This window comes from Halichoerus grypus, chromosome 1 (genome assembly GCF_964656455.1).
Source record: "Halichoerus grypus chromosome 1, mHalGry1.hap1.1, whole genome shotgun sequence".
Taxonomy (NCBI): domain Eukaryota; kingdom Metazoa; phylum Chordata; class Mammalia; order Carnivora; family Phocidae; genus Halichoerus; species Halichoerus grypus.
Genome location: NC_135712.1, coordinates 212,168,761 through 212,186,504, shown reverse-complemented (window position 1 = coordinate 212,186,504; position 17,744 = coordinate 212,168,761). Strand labels below are relative to the sequence as shown.

The window sequence follows — 17,744 nt, the reverse complement described above, 5'->3', positions numbered from 1 at the left end:
AGACCTGTCACAACTCAACAGCCAAATGACCAACGACCCAATTGAAAAATGGGCAAAGGACTTGAACAGACATGTCTGCAAGAAGCACATGATAAGATGCTCGGCATCATTAGTCATTAGGGAAATACAAACGAAAAGCACAGGGAGATACCACTTCACACACACTAGTACGGCTATTAAAAAAGAAAGAAAGGAAAGAAAAAAAAAAAACCCCACCAGTGCAGGCGAGGATGCGGAGACACTTGAACCCTCATACACGGCTGGTGGAATATAAAATGGTGCAGCTGCTGTGGAAAACAGGCCGGCAGTTCCTCCAAAAGTTACACATAAACTCAGTTAAACTATTACGTCCGAGCAATTCCGCTCCTGGGTGTATTCAGAAAAACGTGTACATGAATGTTCATAGCAGTGTCATTCACCATGGCAAAAATGTGGAAAAATCCAAGTGTCAGTCACGGATGACTGGATGAACACAATGCGGTGTATCTACACAATGGAATATTATTCATCCACCAAAAGGAAGGAAGTAGTGATACATGTTACAATGTGGATGAGCCTCAAGAGCATGATGCTCAGTGACAGAAGGCAAGCACAAAAGACCACAGAGTGTATGGTGCCGTTTATATGAAATGTCCAGGACAGGAAAATCCGTGGAGACAGGAAGCAGAGTAGTTACCAGAGGCTGAAGGAGGAGGGACTGGCGGGAGGGGTGACTGCTAACTGGTCAGGGTTACCAGTTTACAGGGTGATGAGAATGTTCTGGAACTAAAGAAGGTAATGGTTGTACAACACTGAGAATGTACCGAATGCCGCTGAATCATATACTTTTAAGTGGTTAAAATGATGCATTTTATGTTATGTGAATTTGACCTTGATAAAAAATATACAACTAATTAAAAAACCCATTATTCTCCCTTGCGATTTGAATGGATCTTCTCCCCACATGCGTGGTTTTGTAACCTCCCGCACCAGTCACTTGGAAAATACTGGTTCACTGATTTTGCAGATGTTCCAAATGTTGACATGCTTTCATTATACAGTACTGAAAAATCACATTTGTTAGTATCACTACCAAGCTCAAAATTCTAATTCTTTTTTGGTTGAAAATGTATTGGCAACCAAATTAGTCGGCTGTTTTCCTGGATACATCCACCTCGCACCATTCATTTTTGAGAAAATGTCTGCCAATTCCCCAAGTCTGAATAATCATCATTTGTCTGTTACTCCTTCAAGCAAACAGCGTTTCGTGACAAAAATGGCTGGTTCAGCTCACAGTCATTTGCCGGCGGCTTTTCCTTAGGACAGTCATCATACGTTGGCAGGAGAAGTGCCTTTTGTCACACAGAATATTGGAAAGATGTGAATTCCAGGACTGAGATTTAATACAATTAATAGCAATTAACAGCTCCACCAAGGGCCATAGGTTAACCTTAACTGGAAATTGCAGTACCCCATCCTCAGCTTCTCTTTTCTTTTTCACTGTGAGCGCAGGGTGGGGAAGACCACGGCGACGTCTGGGAGAGTCTGACGCCTCTGCCTCGCTCTGCACCTGCATTTGTGCCCTGGGGGCTCATCGATGTTGATTTTGCAGTCAGTGCAAATGTCAGCACAGGGAAAGTGGCGGCTGATGGCTTGGTATTATTATGAAAACAGTTTTGACCCTGTGGGGCCCCTGGGAGGGTCTTGGGGACACCCAGAGGAGTGCCAGACATATTTAGGACTGCCTGCTAAAAACTACTCTAGAGTATTGTGGAAAAGAACACAAATTGAGGCTTGCTGCATACGATCATCCTGAAGAACCCATAGCTATTAAATAGGGTCCGATCAAGCCCATGGATGCAGAAAATTAATTTAATGCACAGTGGAACCTCCCAAGGTGTTCACTGTTTTAAAATTAAATCTTCGCGTAAACATCAGTAGGCGGTGAAGGTCAGGAAACCATCCCACCACGTCGCCCAAGGCCAAATGGGGATGTTACCGCCCCGGAGTCAGCGCTGACGGCGCAGTGCGCACGTCTGTCCAGCAGAGGGCGCTATGGCGCCACCTCCCACCCCCTCCATCCGTGGACAAGGAGCATCTTGCACTTGACTTCAAGTCCTCGTCTTCCTTACACACTTGCCAGAGCGACTCTCACTGCACAAGTACAAACGCTGTGTTCAGTCCCCTCAGTGGCTGGAGAAGTTAGTGTTTAAATATGTTTAAAATAAAAACTGATTTTATATTTGACTGGAGTTGAACTTTTTGCTATTTAAAGATACTTATCAAGGTGCTATCTGCCCAGGCCCACATATCAAACAGTAAGGAGGAGCCAAGGATGGACGCAGTGGTGCCCCACCCCACCCCAGGCCCAGGCAGCTTTCCCGAAAATCATTTCTGGTTTCTGAACTTCCGCAGTTTCCTTCCATCTTGGTATTGTGCATATGCTTATGCATCCGTTTCTTGACTTATCAAGAGCTTAATTTTTATTTTTGATTCGATGCACTGCAGCAGTATTCCTTGTCACTTAATATCATCTGTTTCTGCTACATGAATTATTAACAGAATATGGGGGGGGAACGGACACATATTGTGCTTTAAGGGCTTGTTCAGAAGGAGGGCAGAAAATATGTAAGGACTCGCGATCAAAGATATAGTGTCTCAAGAACCTAATGTAATAGCAAATAGCAGACAAGTTTTAGTAGCTCCCAAGTATATTAAAATAAGCCAACTATTTAGAAAATTCCTCTCCTTTCATGTATAATCTAGCAAGATCCACCAAGATGTAAGGGCTGTACTGGGGCCTTCTAATGGAGGGTGGAGGTTAGTTCTCTGAGTTCATGAGTGTATGCCCAAGTGGCCATTCCATTTATAACATAATAATCTCATTAAAAGGGCCCACCAGATAGGGGTTGCCCCTGCCAAGGGCCAGCAATGACCACTGTTGAAGCAACGGCGGCATCTCCAGACTGGGTCTGCCGCAATCTGACATCGGGACCATGGCTCCAGGAGCTAGCAGTGGGAAAGGAAGAGATGTCTCTGGAAAGGCCAGGGAGGAGTGGGGACAAGGACAGAAAGATGCTAGGGTTAACCCTGCATCCTCAGATCTAGCTTAGTTATGTGACCATAGAGAAAATACAAGTATAAATGCTTTATGAGCAACCCTTTTGGATCTTTAAAGAACATGGGAGAGTAGTTTAAAAAGAAAGAAAGAGACACTGCTGGAACTTTGAGGGCAGGGATATAAATCACAGAATTCTGCATGCAGAAAGGAAACGGCCCGCAGTGAAGGGCCAGGTGGGAAGACTGAGAGAATCTTGGGGCTCACCACTGGGGACAGGGAGAGGCTGGCTTGGGAAAACAGGGCATTGTAAATTTGTTTGCCCACTTTTCTTTTGCTAATTAAACATTTTAAGAATATGTAAGTAATATTTTACATGCTTGCTGTAGGAAAATCTGATTACAACAGAGAACAGTCTCCACTGAGGGCCAGGACTGCGGTGGGGCCAACGAGGCACCCAGGGCTCCAGACTTCAGGAGGTGCTCATCCTCAAGATCGTGTCAGGGCAAGCTTGGCAGGTGGAGGTGAATACCTCCTTAAATTTGGTGCCCTGGGCACCTGGACTGGCACACCCCATCCAAGCCCTGCCTCAACTTCTCCCCAGCCCCACCCAACTCCCACATAGGAGGAGAAGCCTTTACCAGTAGCCTGGTGTGGGTCCTCTCAGGTGCATTTTATCAGATTTACATTGGCTTTCATGATTTTCTCTGCAGTTGGGGTTGTGCTATGTATTTAGTTCTGATACTTGTGTTTATCACTTAATCTTCTGTGATTATCTTTCTGAGCCAGTTCTTATAGCTCAAGGGTTGGCAAACTTTTTCTGTAAAGGGCCAGATAGTAAATATTTTGGGCTCTGTGGGCCAGTCTCTGTCCACGACTACTCAACTCTGTCCTTGTAGTTGGAAAGCAGCCACAGACAAGTGAAGGAATGGGTGTGGCCGTGTGCCAATAAAACTTTATTTACAAAGCCAGGCAGCTGGCTGGATTTGGCTGCGGGGCTGTAGTTTGCTGCTCCCCGCTGCCCCATAATTCTACCAAGAATTACACATTACGGATGTATTAGACCTTACTGTTAAACCGATTTTTAAAAATGACATGGGTATAGACGGGATGGCTGCACGATATTGTGAGTGTCCTAAGTGCTACTGGTAATCATTTTTAGCAGCTGACGTGCTTAGTTCTCGTAATTCCTAGAGCTTTAAACAATAGAGGTCTACTCAATTAAAAAAAATTTAAACTTTTCATTTGGAATAATTCCAGACTTACAAAAACGTTGCAAAAATAGCACCACGAACTGTATACCCTAAGCCAGCCCTCCCAGATGTTAGCATCTCGCATGATCTCAGCACAAGGATCAAGACCCAGAAATCAACCCCCATTCACCACGAGTCAATGAAAGATCTCATTTGAATGTGATGACCACTGCACTGGTGTCCTTTTTCAGGACCGGGATCCAGTCCAGAGACACACACTGTGGTCATTTTGCATACACAGCAATGAGAGAAAATACCAGAAAATGAGAAATGGGCGAAGAGTGGAAGAGGATTTTATCAGATCAACGAACGGCCCATTTGTCCACAGTCGCCCTTGACATTCTAAGCGGGTCTGTATTACCCTGAACAGGAACGACTTCCCTGGTAAATTATTTGCGACTTCTCCGAATAAGCGCCAAAGAGTGCTTTCTTTCCAGGATGACATTCTCCTTCTTTAGCTTTGTCACTGGAGGCGGAAGAGAGATGAAAACCTCAGATCCCTCTTTCAGAGCAGTGCTCCCGAGTAAACCCAGGTACTGCTCCCACCTTCACAAAGAAACGTGCAAAACCAGCTTCAGAAGTGATGATATCACTGAATGTCTGTCAAAACCCAGAGAATGCATAGCACCAAGCGCGAACCCTAATGTCGACCAGGAGCTTTAGTTAATAGTAACCGTGTGTCCAGATTGGCTCAGTGATGGTGACAAACGTTCCAAACTTCCGTGAAAGGCTAATGAGGGGAACCGTGTGAGTGTGGGGGTGGTGGGGGGCTACGGGGATTCTCTGACTTCCCGCTCGATTTTTCTGTGAACCTAAAGTGGCGCTTAAAAAAAAAAAGGGGGTCTATTCAGTTAAAGAAAAAAGTGATGATAAATACTTGAGTCAGAGAAAAAAGCAGATGCGCTATTGGCAAAATTCCTTTCTCAAACAATGTGCGTATGCTTGCAAAGTTTTTGCTCTGACAGTTGGACAAAAGCTCTGATGTGCAGAGGATGAGGAAGCTTCTAGCAAATGCCTGGCACATGCGTGAGGTCATAGTACAGTCGAGATATTCTGCATCTTCGCTGGAAATGCAGGCTACAGAGAAGACATGTTTTGCGGTTAATGATCCATCGTGAACTCTGACCTGTGTGGGTGGCACGCCGCCCTGGGCCACCTGGAAGGGTGGCCGTGAGATTGGAAGGGCACGTGTGGGAAGCCAGGCCACACACAGGGAGCCACAGACGGTCCATTCACAGTCTCCCCGGCTTGACTCGGTCCTGATGAGCTGGATAGTGAATACAAGATTTGGCTTTTCTGAACCCACGTGTGCTGGTGGTCAGGGGCAAGATGCTCCTTACGTGTTGAAAGCAGGAGCTGAGTTTCTGATGACACCAGTAAAGAAATTCCTGTGATTTCAAGTCACATATTTCCGGGTTATATGTTGTAGAACTTGAATCCATCAGTCCAGAGCCCTATATTATGACTTTTAATATTGGGAACCAGATCTCGGGATTTTCGAAGAAGACTCAGTGTCCCAAGGGGCTGGGCTGCTGACACTCTGGCTTCTCAAACCCAACACATGAGGGTTTTTCTTTATCTGGCGGAGGAAGAAATCGATGGTGCAGTTCTAGGCATATTTGAAAGTCACATCAGGTGCCACGAAGCTGATGCAAGCTCTTTAGGTAGCGGAATGCTGCCCGAGAAAGCTCAGAACCCCCTCGCCACTGTTCTCCGAGGTGACTTCACTCCTCACCCCTCTGGCTTCAGCGCAGCATGTGCTGATGGTGCGTGGCGATCCCAAGTGGAGTCGCCAGGGCAGACACCGTCCCGATCTCGTGATCTGCATAGCCAGGGCCACCACTACCGATGAGCTAGGACTCTGATTTCCTGGAAACAAAGAGTTCACAAAGACGCCACTCAGAGGGGGGACTTGACCCCTGGGTCAGCTTATCCGTCACTTGGGCTAGACCTTGAGGCCTTGATGAACCACTGCAATGGCATGTCTCCCCATGGGCAGGAATGCTGTATTTTTATTATTGTAAGAATTGGTTAGAACATTTGTCTTCCTCAGTCCCCGCTGTGTGGCCCGTGGGGGCCCCCTGTCTGCACGGCATGGCCTCCTGCAGCCCGGGGTGGCAGGGTCTCTACCTGGTGCAGCCCGAGAGCCCCCAGCCTCCTCTCGACACGACCCAAACCGCAAGAGCAAGCCTCTGGGTTTAGAGCCTGTGCTCTGTGTGGTTAATAAAAGCGCCACAGCAAAAGGTTTTATCCAAAACTCCTCATGTGGGCCATTCAGCTTTAAGATTTATGTAATACTGATGAAATAAAGACGCAAGAAAATCTGCCCCCAGAAGTCTGAAACCTCTCACTGAGGCTGTACGGGTGATTCCCTCTGGTCTTCACGCTCTGCTTTCAGAACCGACTTAAAGTCCCAAAACTCTTGACAGGAAAAGCTGGAGGCCTCAAGTGTCAGATGCTGGAGCCCTGTTTTAGTTCTGGGGCAGTCTCAAGGCTGTTCTTGTTCTCGGCTCCTGGAAAACCCCACAGATCTCTGCTGCATGTGTGGAGATGTTCTCATGCCAAAGCAAGTTGATAGACCACAGCGCGGGCAGGGTCGGGAATCAGACCACCTTCTGAGATGATCACTCCCGGGCTTGCACAGAGAGGGCTGTAAACACAGCCCATTCATGGATTCCCAATGGATCTGAAAATACGATTCTTCTGAAGCAACTCAGATGACAAACCACAGTAGCCGGGTTGCCTGGGGTCTGGGCTGCACCTTTCTTTGCAACAGGATAGTGTGGACCATAGAGAACGCTGTGGTTTCTCAGGAGGTCTGTGACCTGTGATCCTAGTACACGCTGTTATTATGCACTGATGCAATTTGCTAGCATTGAACCTGCCGTGTTTGTGACAGTTAATGTAGTCTGTGAGGAATGCTTTCTCATCGATACCAGCTTGAAACTCACGTCCATTCGGCCAGTCGTCCAAGGGAGGACATGTGTGGTTGCCTGTGGGTGCCCAGGCCCTGGTGGGTTGCAGGGACTGAGTGAGGCGAGGTGCAAGCTGGTACACCAGGCATGCCCCATGCGTTACGGCCTCTGGAGAGCAAGTGACTTCTCCCCATCCTGCCCACAGAACTGGGTCCTGCGGAGCACTCTGGACGTAGAGGACAGCGAGACCCGGTGGGGGGCGGGAAGCTCTCTGATGTCAGGTGACCCCAAAGCACATCAGGACCAAAAGGACAGGGATGAGGCAAGATCATCATCTTCTATTTCAGATTATTAGCCCCACACCAAAAGACGAAATTATTTTCTAACTGACAATCAACCAATGTAATCCATCACAGTAACAGTCTACAGAAGAAAAAAATCTCATGACCATATCAATGAAGAAAAAGCATTTGATAAAAATTAATATTCATTTATGATAAAGACTTGAAGAAAACGAGGGATAGAGGGGAATTTCCTCAACCTGAAAAAGGGCATCTAAGAAAACCTACAGCCAACATCACACTTAGCAGTGAAAGACTGAAGATTTTCCCCTAAGATTGGGAACAAAGCACGGATGTCCACTCTTGCCACTCCTGTTCAACACTGTACTACAAGTCCTAGATAGTGCAAAAAGACAAGAAAAATGAATAAAAGTCATCCAGATTGGAAAGGGAAAAATAAAATTGTTCCTATTTGCAGAGAGCAAAAAACTCTTGCAGCTCTTACAAGTGAGTTCAGCAAGGCTACAGGATGCAAGGCCGACAGCCAAAAATCAACAGCTGGAAACTGAAGTTAAAAATCAATACCACTTATAATAGCTCCAGAAACATAAAATATTAAGGCATAAATCTAACAAAATACATACAGAATTTGCATGCTAAAAATTACAAAATGCTGATGATAGAAATCAAAGAAGATCTAAATAAATGGGGAAAAAAAATACTATGTTCATGGATGGGAAGACCCAACATAGGAAAGACGTCAGTTCTCCCCAAATTGATCTATAGGTCTAAGGCTGCTTAATCAAAATCTTACTATGAATTTTTTGTAGACATAGATAGAACGACCTAAAATTTATATAGAAAATTCTAAAATTATGTAAATCTTACTATGAATTTTTTGTAGACATAGATAGAACGACCTAAAATTTATATAGAAAATTCTAAAATTATATAAATCGCCAACACAACAGTGAAGTGAGAGGAAACACTCTACACAATTTTGGATGGAAAGACACTCTAAAGACTGGGTGAACGTATTTGCAAGTCACATATCTGACAGGGGACTTGTATCCAGGATATATAAAGAACTCTCAAAACTCAACAGTAAGCAAACAAACAATCCAGTTAAAAAATTAGGCAAATTACTTGAACCAAGAGGTCACCAAAGAGCATATAATGAAAGGCAAACAAGCACATCATTAGCAATCAAGAAAACACCAATCACAACCACAGCGAAATACCACTACACACCCATCAGAACGTCGAAAATGAAGAATGGTTGACAACACCAAGTGCTGGTGACGAGGTGGGACACAGGGACTCATACATCACTGGGGGACGGGGGGAGACGCAAAACCGTACAACCACTTGGGAAAACTGTTGGTGGTGTTCCATAACGTTAAACATACACTTACCGTGTGAACCAGCAATCCTGCTTGTACGTATGGATCCAAAAGAAAGGAAAACATATGTCCATACAAAAACCTGTACATGAGTACTTATAGAGACTTTATTCATAATCACCAAAAACTGGAAGCTGCCCGAATGGCCCTCAAATGGTGACTGGATGGAGGAGCTGTGGTATGGCGGAACCCTACCCAGGAGCAAAGAAGAAGCAAGCACCGATTCACGTGACAATGTGAATGGGTCTCAAAGGCACCACAGCGAGTGAAAGAGGCGGCCTCAGAAGGTCACCGACTGTATGTTCTGTGTATACGACACTCCCGAAAAGACAAAACTAGAGTGACAGATAACCGATCAGCATTGCCAGGGGCTGTGGGTCACGGGAGGAGGGAGATTTTAGGGTGAAGAGCCGCTCTGCACCCTCACCGTGGCCGCAGTGACACGAGGTCGTTGCGTCAAACCTCAGGGCTGCATGCCAAAATGGGTCAGTTTTACTCTGTGTTAATTTTCCAAATGAAATAAAAGTAAGCACGGAAAATAGACTTTAAGAGCAGACACAGTTTTAAAGCAGGTCGGGAATTGGCTGGGGCAGGGGCACGGTGGCAATGAGTGGGTGCAGTTCCCAAGCAGGACTGCCCCGTGCCTAGTTCGCTCCAGCGGTCACACGGATGGATGGGCCCGGGGCCTCCGGGAGAGCGACGCCAACGGTGGGGGTACCCCCCCAGCACGGTGATGCTGGGCTCAGACGCCATTTCCACAGCAGCCCAGGAGGGGCCTTCTGCCCTCTCTGTCTACCACAGAGTATCTGGTTCCCAGGGGTGGACACTTGCCTCGGATCACACGCCCTTCCAGGTGGCAGGGCTCCGGCTCCAGCACCCCAGGCTGCCTTCCACTCAGCATCCCCGCTGCTGAGGAGGGTCTATTCAGGGTCTACCCTGCTGCCCCCGAGAGCCTCGTACATACCGTAGCTGGCGATGAGCGGGAGGTGTGGGCCAGGGAGTGTCTGGTGCTGTCCATCCCCCCGTGGATGAGATAGGCTCCCGCGCTGGAGACAATAGGGCTCCCCCCGACATCCATGGTGATGCCCACCATGCTGTGCGAGGGGACCGTTGGCGGGGAGGAGCCTGCCACGGTCACCTGGGCGCCGCCCGGGGCCTCGAAGTAAGAAGCTGCGCTGCTGGGGGCGTACATCTGAGGCTCGGGGTTGTAGGCATAGGCAGTCCGTCTGTCAGGAAGAGAGAAGGGCCTCGTCTGAGTCTCCACGGGAATCCAGCAAGACTTCACGTTAAAGCTGGAGCCCCTCGACACCAAGCACACAGGGTCATTCAGACATGAAATGTCAGGGCGGTGCAAAGTTCAAAGTGATCATTTCTGGAAATATTAAGGATCACAGGATGACTCATTGAAACTATCGCTGAAAAATTCTAAGTGTGTAAAGGGGTTGCGTGGGGGAGCTCCTCTGAGGAGATGGAACGATTCTGTATCTTATTGCGGTTACGTGCCATCTGCACACGGGGTAAAACGGCCTAGACCACACACGCACGCACGCGATGGCACCTAGGCTGCTAAGTGTGAATTAGGCCCGTGGGCTAGCTGACAGTCCATCCCAATGCCAATCTCCTGGTATTGTGCTATGGTCACAGAAGATGTCACCCCTGGGGGCAGCAGGGCAAAGGGCACACAGGACTTGGTCCTAAGTCTGCAACTGCCTGAGAGTCCGTGATTCTTTCAAAACAGAAAGTGTTTGCAAAATGAAATTGCCTAATAAAAAGAATTTCTAAGCGATACCAAGAATTCGTCTGATATTCCTTCACCGTTTGGATTAAATGATTCACCCCGTGGTTTGCGACTCAAATTTTTAGGTTCTGCTCGCTCGTGTAGAGCTGGCCCCAGTAAAAGGCGGTGCCTGAAGCTTAGTGGTGCGTCTCGAGAGCTTCCCTCTGGGTGGCATCGAGGCCCCTCCGACTGGCCTCCAGGAGGCCTGCACCCCTGTCCCGCCTCCCGGGGTGACAGCCGATTTAAGTGTAGCACAAGATGAAGCTCAGGACGTTGATGCTGGGGCGACCTACAGACCTTGCTCAGGCTTCCTGGGCTGTCCAGGCACTGACGTGCGTCTGCGTGTGTCCGGCACCGCCTCGGGGCTGTGCTTTAGAGACTCGCACGGCTCCGGCCATCACCGTGGCCAACCCTCACGCCCCATCCCTGAACTTCTGGAAGGAGGTCGTGGAAATCAAATGAGCCAAAGGGCTCGCGTCTTGAGCGCAATGAGCTTCATGGGAAATGTATCATTTTCTGCCCCGAACACCACAGAGTTCGAAGGCAGAATGCTCTAGAAGTCCTTGACAAATGGAAAATCAAGTTTTAGCAACACCATAAACAGCCAGAGGTGGACACAGGCAACGACGAGAAGGTAGAGACAGAAATGGTGCCTGGATTGTGAAGACTGAATCTTCTGACTTAAAAGCTGGACTGGGGTTTTGTTTCGCGTTCTGCTTTGTTGGAAAGGCTGCCTTTTCCGGCAGTGAGAACTACAAAGGCCTGTGATTTCTGAACTCTCCACAGGGCTCTGATGTCCTAGAACTGTGGTAACAGTTCCAACATCACCCAAAGGAGGAGGAGGAGAAGTTTCCACACACACAGCCCCAAATGGGAAGGGGTGGGGGGAGTCGTGAGAGAAGGTTCCTGACGCGGCCCACGCTTGTCTGCGAGGAGGGCCCTTCTGAGGGGAGAGGCGACCCACGTACAAGGCTCCATTCGTGTAGACGGCGTCTGCGCCTTCCACGTACTGCACCTGCGGGGGGTACACGTGCTGCACCTGGAACGACAACAGGTACGTGGCGTGAGGCACAGCGGGCTCCTGGAGGGGCCGGCTGGCCGCGTCTGCTCGTGCCTTTTGCGAACACTGACTCCTACGTGTCAGATTTCCCTCCCCAGCCGGCGCTTCAACCAAGAAACCAGGGGAACTGGTCACCAAAAGGCCCCACGGGAATGGAGCTGCTGCCGATCCACAGCTCTGCTGCATTTTCTGGGCGCGGTGGCTTGTTTCCGCTGCGGAGCCCGAGGGGAGCGAGGTGGGCGGCCCCCATTCTGTGGCGGGTCGGGGGGAACCCAGCTCGCAGCTCGGAGCAAAGCTGCAGAGCAGAGCTGGGTCGGTCGGTCCCTGCCACCCGCCAGCCACTGGGCAGAGGGGTGGGTCCCGCTGGACAGGAGAAGCCAGAGCTGTAGACAGAACGTGACCTTGGGGGGTCGGACACCCCTCACCCCCTGCAGGGCAGAGGGCTCGAGCTGGTCATACTCTACATGGCCTCCCTGACGTCCCCTTTGGGTGGCCCTGGCACCCCTCCCCAGAGGGGCGGGGGTCCTGGGAGGCACACCGGGGAGACCTTCAGTCTGAGCAGAATGGAGTGGGAGGTGGAGAGGGGCACTGGGAAGCCGCCAGCCTCGGCCCGCCACGCCCCTGCCTTCACCTGTGGCCACGTCAGTTCAGCATCTCAGCAGACAGGGGCGCTGGCCCGGGTGGTGGAAGCCCGAGCTCCGCGCGCAGAACCTTACACCCTCACCACAGAGGGAAACAACGGACGCCTCATCCAACCTCCTTTTGGGGTGACAGAATCAGGGGCTGGGTTTCATCGTGGCCTCTCTCTAAGCCTTTTCGTGGAGCGGCAGGATGGGGCTGATTCCCACCTCCTAGGACAACCCAACGCGGTGCACGATGCACACACACAAGCCCCTGGAATAGCGAGCATGCCCGAGAAGGTTCCGGGGACTAACATGCTGGGGGTGGGCTGTGCCTTAGGGGGCTGGGGGAGATGCAGAAGTCACTCTGCAAGTCCAAGCTGCCCAGAGAGAAAGGCTGGGGCGGGCCCGGCCCCACAGAGAGGAAGCTTCTGGAATCATGACACTGCTCGTGTCTCCCTCAAGGAGCTGAGACAGAACCGCTGGTTCCCTGCTGGGCCTGCCAGAAGCCTTTGCTTCTCTCCCATGACCCCGAAACCTGCCCCAGTTGCCTCCAGACAAGCGCCTCTAAACACACCAGCAATCTAAGCCGGAACCCCCTGGGCAGAGGGGTGTGCCGTCTGTCCCCGTTCCCAGAGCCTGCACTGACTTTAATTCAGCGTGTTACAGAGCTCAAGTCCGCAAACTCCAGCCCTCGGGCCAAATCTGGCCTGCCTCTTTCTGCAAATGAAGTTTTCCGGGCACACAGCCACGCCCCGCCGCGTCCATCCACGGCCGCTTTCTCAAGACAGAGGCAGAGGTCAGCAGTGGTGTTGGGGGCCGCTAGCCCGCCAAGCCGACACATGTGCTGTTTGGCCTCTTCCAGAAAAGGTCTGCCCCCCGCTGCTCTAGGTCCCCCGGACTCTGTCGAGCTGCTCATCTGTGCAGCTGTGTGCCTGGGGAGTGCTCGCTCTGAAGCTCTGTTCCGGGATCACTGGATTTCACAAGAAGCACTTCCTGGTCATGGCGTTGGTCTGAGGGTACGGCACTTGCTTCCCCAGCACGTTCCACGTTCCTTCAACCCAGACGCTGGGCTTCTCTGTCTGCGTGTCCACCTCGGTACCCCAGTGCTCTAGCGAGGTGCTGGCTTGCACCCCGAATGCTGAGTTTCTGGATGAATGAAAGATCGTGAGCGTCCTTGGCCTGTTGCAAACTCTCTGCAGTAAAAGATTCTTTTTTTTTTTTTTAAACATAGCTTCCGAAAGAACCTTCTGGTCAAGAACTGAAGATACTAAAGACCAAGGAACGGCAACAAGAGGAAAGGATGCCTCGTTCAGAGAGGGCTGCAGATCGCTAAGGGCTACCGTGTCCCATGTCCCCTGTGCTGTGGTTACCTGCTGTGGCACCTGTTGGACCCTGGGGAGGGAGAGTGGCTGCATCTGGGCCCCTTTGGGAGCCGAGCCCGCTGCCTGGACCAACACCCTCTGAAAGGGAAGGAGAGAAGGACGTTTAGACTTTAGTCAGAGTTTAGCCCTTAAAACAAACACAGATTACAACCAGAGCACCGCTACCTTCCCCACTGTCACCTGACAGACACATAAGCAGGACTGATAGGAGGACAGGACAGTGTGCGCGCACGCGCACGCACACACACACACACTCGTTCACGTGCACCAGCACACGCACCTTCACCTGCCCCCAGCAGCTCTCCCTCCCTGGGGTCTGTTCTGCAAGGTGACGTGGGCTGTCCCTGGCACCAAGCTGAGAGGCCGGGTGAAAAGAAGGACCCTCTAGACAGCTGTCCACGCCACCCTCCCCCGTCCCTGGCACCAAGCTGGGGCTGGTGGCAGAACAGGGCCGCCGTGGTGGGAAGCTGGGCCGGAGGGCGCTGCGCGGGGAGGTGAAGCGGGAGGCGCACACCCGGCTAAGTGAGGCGGCAGGAATGCCTCTCTCTGGCAAGGAGCGAGGCACCCACTGTTGAGGGAAGGCAGGGCGGCCCGTGAGCATGAGTGCTTGCAGCTTTCCAGAAAGGGAGAGCCCCAAGTAAGCAGCAGGAAGTCTCTGCGCGAGGAGCAGAGGAGACACCTGGGGGGACTGGATGCGTCTCTAGCAGGGATGGAACGCCTGGAACTGGGGAGGGACACCGTGGCCATGGTGCGCCCCTGGAGGTGGGCCCCTGGCACCAGACAGCCAGGGGATGGAGGGCTGAAGGGTCAGCTTCAAGCGGGCAGGGAAACAAATCAATTAGGCTACCACTGAATCTGATCATGCCCCCTTGGCACCCTGGGAGGGGCTTGCAAGGCCCACGCGGGGGCTGCTGTATTTGTAAGAAATAGAAGCTAAACAAGTCTGATTGTCCTTTCTAAAATGAATAAAGCTCTCTGAGGTCTGCCTTTTTGTTTTTGCTGAATGAAGGGGCGTTTTCAGCTTCATCAATTCTGTCATGCTTCTAACTTCTGGAATACGGCTCGTGGGGGGGTCACACAGCCACAGTGGGCCTCTGCACACGCCTCCAAGCTTCCAGTCTGTTCCACTGCCCTCAGCTTTGTGTGATCTTATGTCACTAATTTTATGTTTGTGTCTATGATGTATTTCCATCCATGGCAGAAACCTGGAAGTCAGGAGCCTTCATGTGGAAAGTCTCTCTGCAAATTTTAGAGATTTTTTTTTTTAAAAGACTTTTTATTTATTTATTTGACACAGAGACAGATAGTGAGAGAGAGAGCACAAGCAAGGCGAGCGGCAGGCAGGCAGAGGGAGAGGGAGAAGCAGGCTCCCCGCTCAGCAGGGAGCCTGATGTGGGGCTCGATCTCAGGACCCTGGGATCATGACCTGAGCCGAAAGCAGCCGCTTAACTGACTGAGCCACCCAGGAGCCCCTCTCTCTGCAAATTTTAAAGAATATATCCATTCTAATGCTAGAATTCTAACCGATCTTTTGCCTTATCCATAAAGTTTTCCTGGGTAACAGGGTTAATTCCCAGGTACGAGAAAACTTCCATTAAACGAGAGGAAGAGACTAAGTTGGTTTCTTTTCGTGTTTGTATCCTTGAGTCCTTGGTGGGACCTTTTCAACAAATAGCGACTGACATGTTAATTTGGGAAAGCTCTCTCTGCTGACTCGGGTGTTTTTCAAAACCTAAGAGGATGTGCCCCCCGCCCCTGCACCGGCCACGCAGGTTTTCCCCGAGCAGCAGGTGCGCTGGTCTGTTACCTGCGGGGAGGCCGGTACCGGCGGGGCCGCGGGGGCCTGGGCTGCCGCTGACGGACACAGAGTCACAGAAGCTGGCGAATCGGATCCACCCTCTGAATTCTGCATGCTCAGTTCTAAAGAAAGGTGGAGAGAGGTTGAGTGGAGCAGGGTTGCCATCACGAAACCCCAAGAGGCAACATCAGACACGCACAAGATCAGCGAGTGGTTATTACCTACAGTCTTCAAAATTCAAATGTGTAAGGAGGACAGGGAAACGGGGGCCCAGCTGCTCCTAGAAAGAGAGGGGGTGGGGCAGGAAATGTTTTTCCCAATATAAAACCAAAACTCAGCTCTGCAGGCACTTCTCAATGGCCGGCTGGGACGACTAACTGCTTCTCCCCTGGCCAGGCTGATCCGGCTGAACGACTTCCCAGGGCTCAGACAACTGTTTACTCATTTATCCAGCAAATCACAAGCTCTTGATGGATGCTTGCCATCTGGGGAGCTACTGTACCCCAAACAACAAGGGCGTTCTCCTAGAGCAGGGTTTCTCCCCCTCAGCATTGGGGACCACCAGGGCCGGATCGTTCTTCATGTGGACCCCGGCATCCCTGACCTCTGCTCATCAGGTGCCCAGAGCGCCGCTCTCCCCGCCCCGCCCTGCCGTGATGACAACCAAAAATATCTCCAGACACTGTCCAAGGGAGGAAAAAGGCGATACACAGTGGAAGTAAAGAAGCATTTTATCTTGGGCTGGATAGAAGTGCTGCCTTCTGTTCCTAGAGATCCTTGCCGATGAGAAAGCATAAAAGTGTATTTCTTTGCAGCCAGATGCATATATCTTTCAAATAGGTAGTTTAAAAATTCTATACAGAAAGACTCATTTCATTTTTTTAAAGATTTATTTATTTGAGAGAGAGAGAGAGAGAGAGAGCAAAAGCAGGGGGAGTGGCAGAGGGAGAGGGAGAAGCAGACTCCCCGCCGTGCAGGGAGCCTGACGCAGGGCTCCATCCGAGGACCCTGAGATCATGACCTGAGCGGAAGGCAGAAGCATAACCGACTGAGACACGCAGGCGCCCCCAAAAGACTCACTTCATACCAGGACAACGTGGCAGCTGATACAAAAAAATCATTCCATGAAAATGCTCAAGGGCAAACGGTCTTCACTCTTTAAGAACCGGCTGCTCTTGGCATTTGAGAAGCTGTTAAATATGCGAACTGCAGAGAGGGGGTGGCTCTGTGGGCAGGTGCACCCCCGTCCTGTGCACGTCCCCCCAGCTGTTAAGTGGAGTCTCCCCACTTCTGCTTCATGGGGAGCCCTGAGCAGCACGGCACACACCACGCCCCGCAGTGCCCGGGACGGACTGCCAGAAGGTTACACATGCTTCCGCAGCCCAGGAACTCCCACCTCTAACAACGAGGGAAGAAAGCAGAGAGCAGTGTGTGGGTGTTTATCTCTGAGTGTTGGCTTAACCCCATCTTCACCGACGAGGAATATTCTAGGACTCAGCCCATTCCCCTCCCAAAGCCCTTGGTACCCTGAGAGCCACGGGACGGATCCGTGGATGTGTTGCCTGCGCCTGTGGCAGGTTCCCGGGTCCCTGACTCAGTCCTTACCACTAGATGTCCTCAGAGGCACGCGGTGACTGGCATCCCCCACTTTCTTCTCTTTTAGGGAAGGAGGAGATGGAGAATTTCCAATGTGTATTTTCTGGGTCTCCAACTCTCTGCCTTCCCAATAATTCCCTGACCTTTGGAATTATTCTGTAGGAAGTTGCTTAATCGAGGTCTTATTTACAATTTTCCCCAACGTTGGAACCAGTCATCTGCACCCCACACACCACTTTGTTCCAATCTGAAGCCAGGAAGTGGGTCACTTCGGTGGTAGTGGGAGGAAATCGCTGGACTAGGGCTCTTTGTGGAGAGAATCCACTGGTCACAGAATGGGAAAGCTGACTCAGAGGCCAGTTCCTTGTTCGCAGGCAGAAATAATAGTGCTCCAAAGTCTAAGTCTTATTAAAACCAGGGGAGCCCGTGAGAGCGTGAGGCTCGACAGTGAGCCCATGCTCGGCTCACTGTGGCCAGAACGCAACTTCCAGAATGCAAGTTATTCAAGATCATGCCAGGTTTTCACACAAATGTGTTTCCTAGTTTAACACACTGTTTGCCATGTGCTGTTTGTCACACTGTTTAGTGCACGGTGTTTAGGCCAAGGGTCGCCAAAGCT

At 50.6% G+C, this 17,744-nt stretch overlaps 1 protein-coding gene and 1 long non-coding RNA gene across 8 annotated transcripts in view; one reads left to right on the top strand and one right to left on the bottom strand.

Moving 5' to 3' along the window:
* RFX2 (regulatory factor X2) overlaps positions 1–17,744 on the bottom strand; it is an 89,949-nt gene that overhangs the window by 25,181 nt on the left and 47,024 nt on the right. For 5 of the 7 annotated variants that reach the window (XM_036120678.2, XM_036120674.2, XM_036120677.2 and 2 more), the window contains exons 2-5: positions 15,539–15,651; positions 13,720–13,809; positions 11,635–11,705; positions 9,854–10,115 (exon numbers count right to left, since the gene is read on the bottom strand). In XM_036120678.2, the coding sequence (XP_035976571.2) occupies positions 9,854–10,115; positions 11,635–11,705; positions 13,720–13,809; positions 15,539–15,643 (528 nt within the window). In that variant the 5' untranslated portion in view covers positions 15,644–15,651. Of the gene's footprint in view, positions 1–9,853; positions 10,116–10,963; positions 11,225–11,634; positions 11,706–13,719; positions 13,810–15,538; positions 15,652–15,750; positions 15,810–17,744 lie in introns of those variants that run through there. The other 2 variants (XM_078056886.1, XM_036120680.2) reach the window with 2 other exon arrangements.
* LOC144379267 (uncharacterized) lies at positions 11,663–14,735 on the top strand. The gene is made up of 2 exons (XR_013441974.1): positions 11,663–11,720; positions 13,581–14,735. It is a non-coding gene; the product is annotated as an uncharacterized LOC144379267 (long non-coding RNA).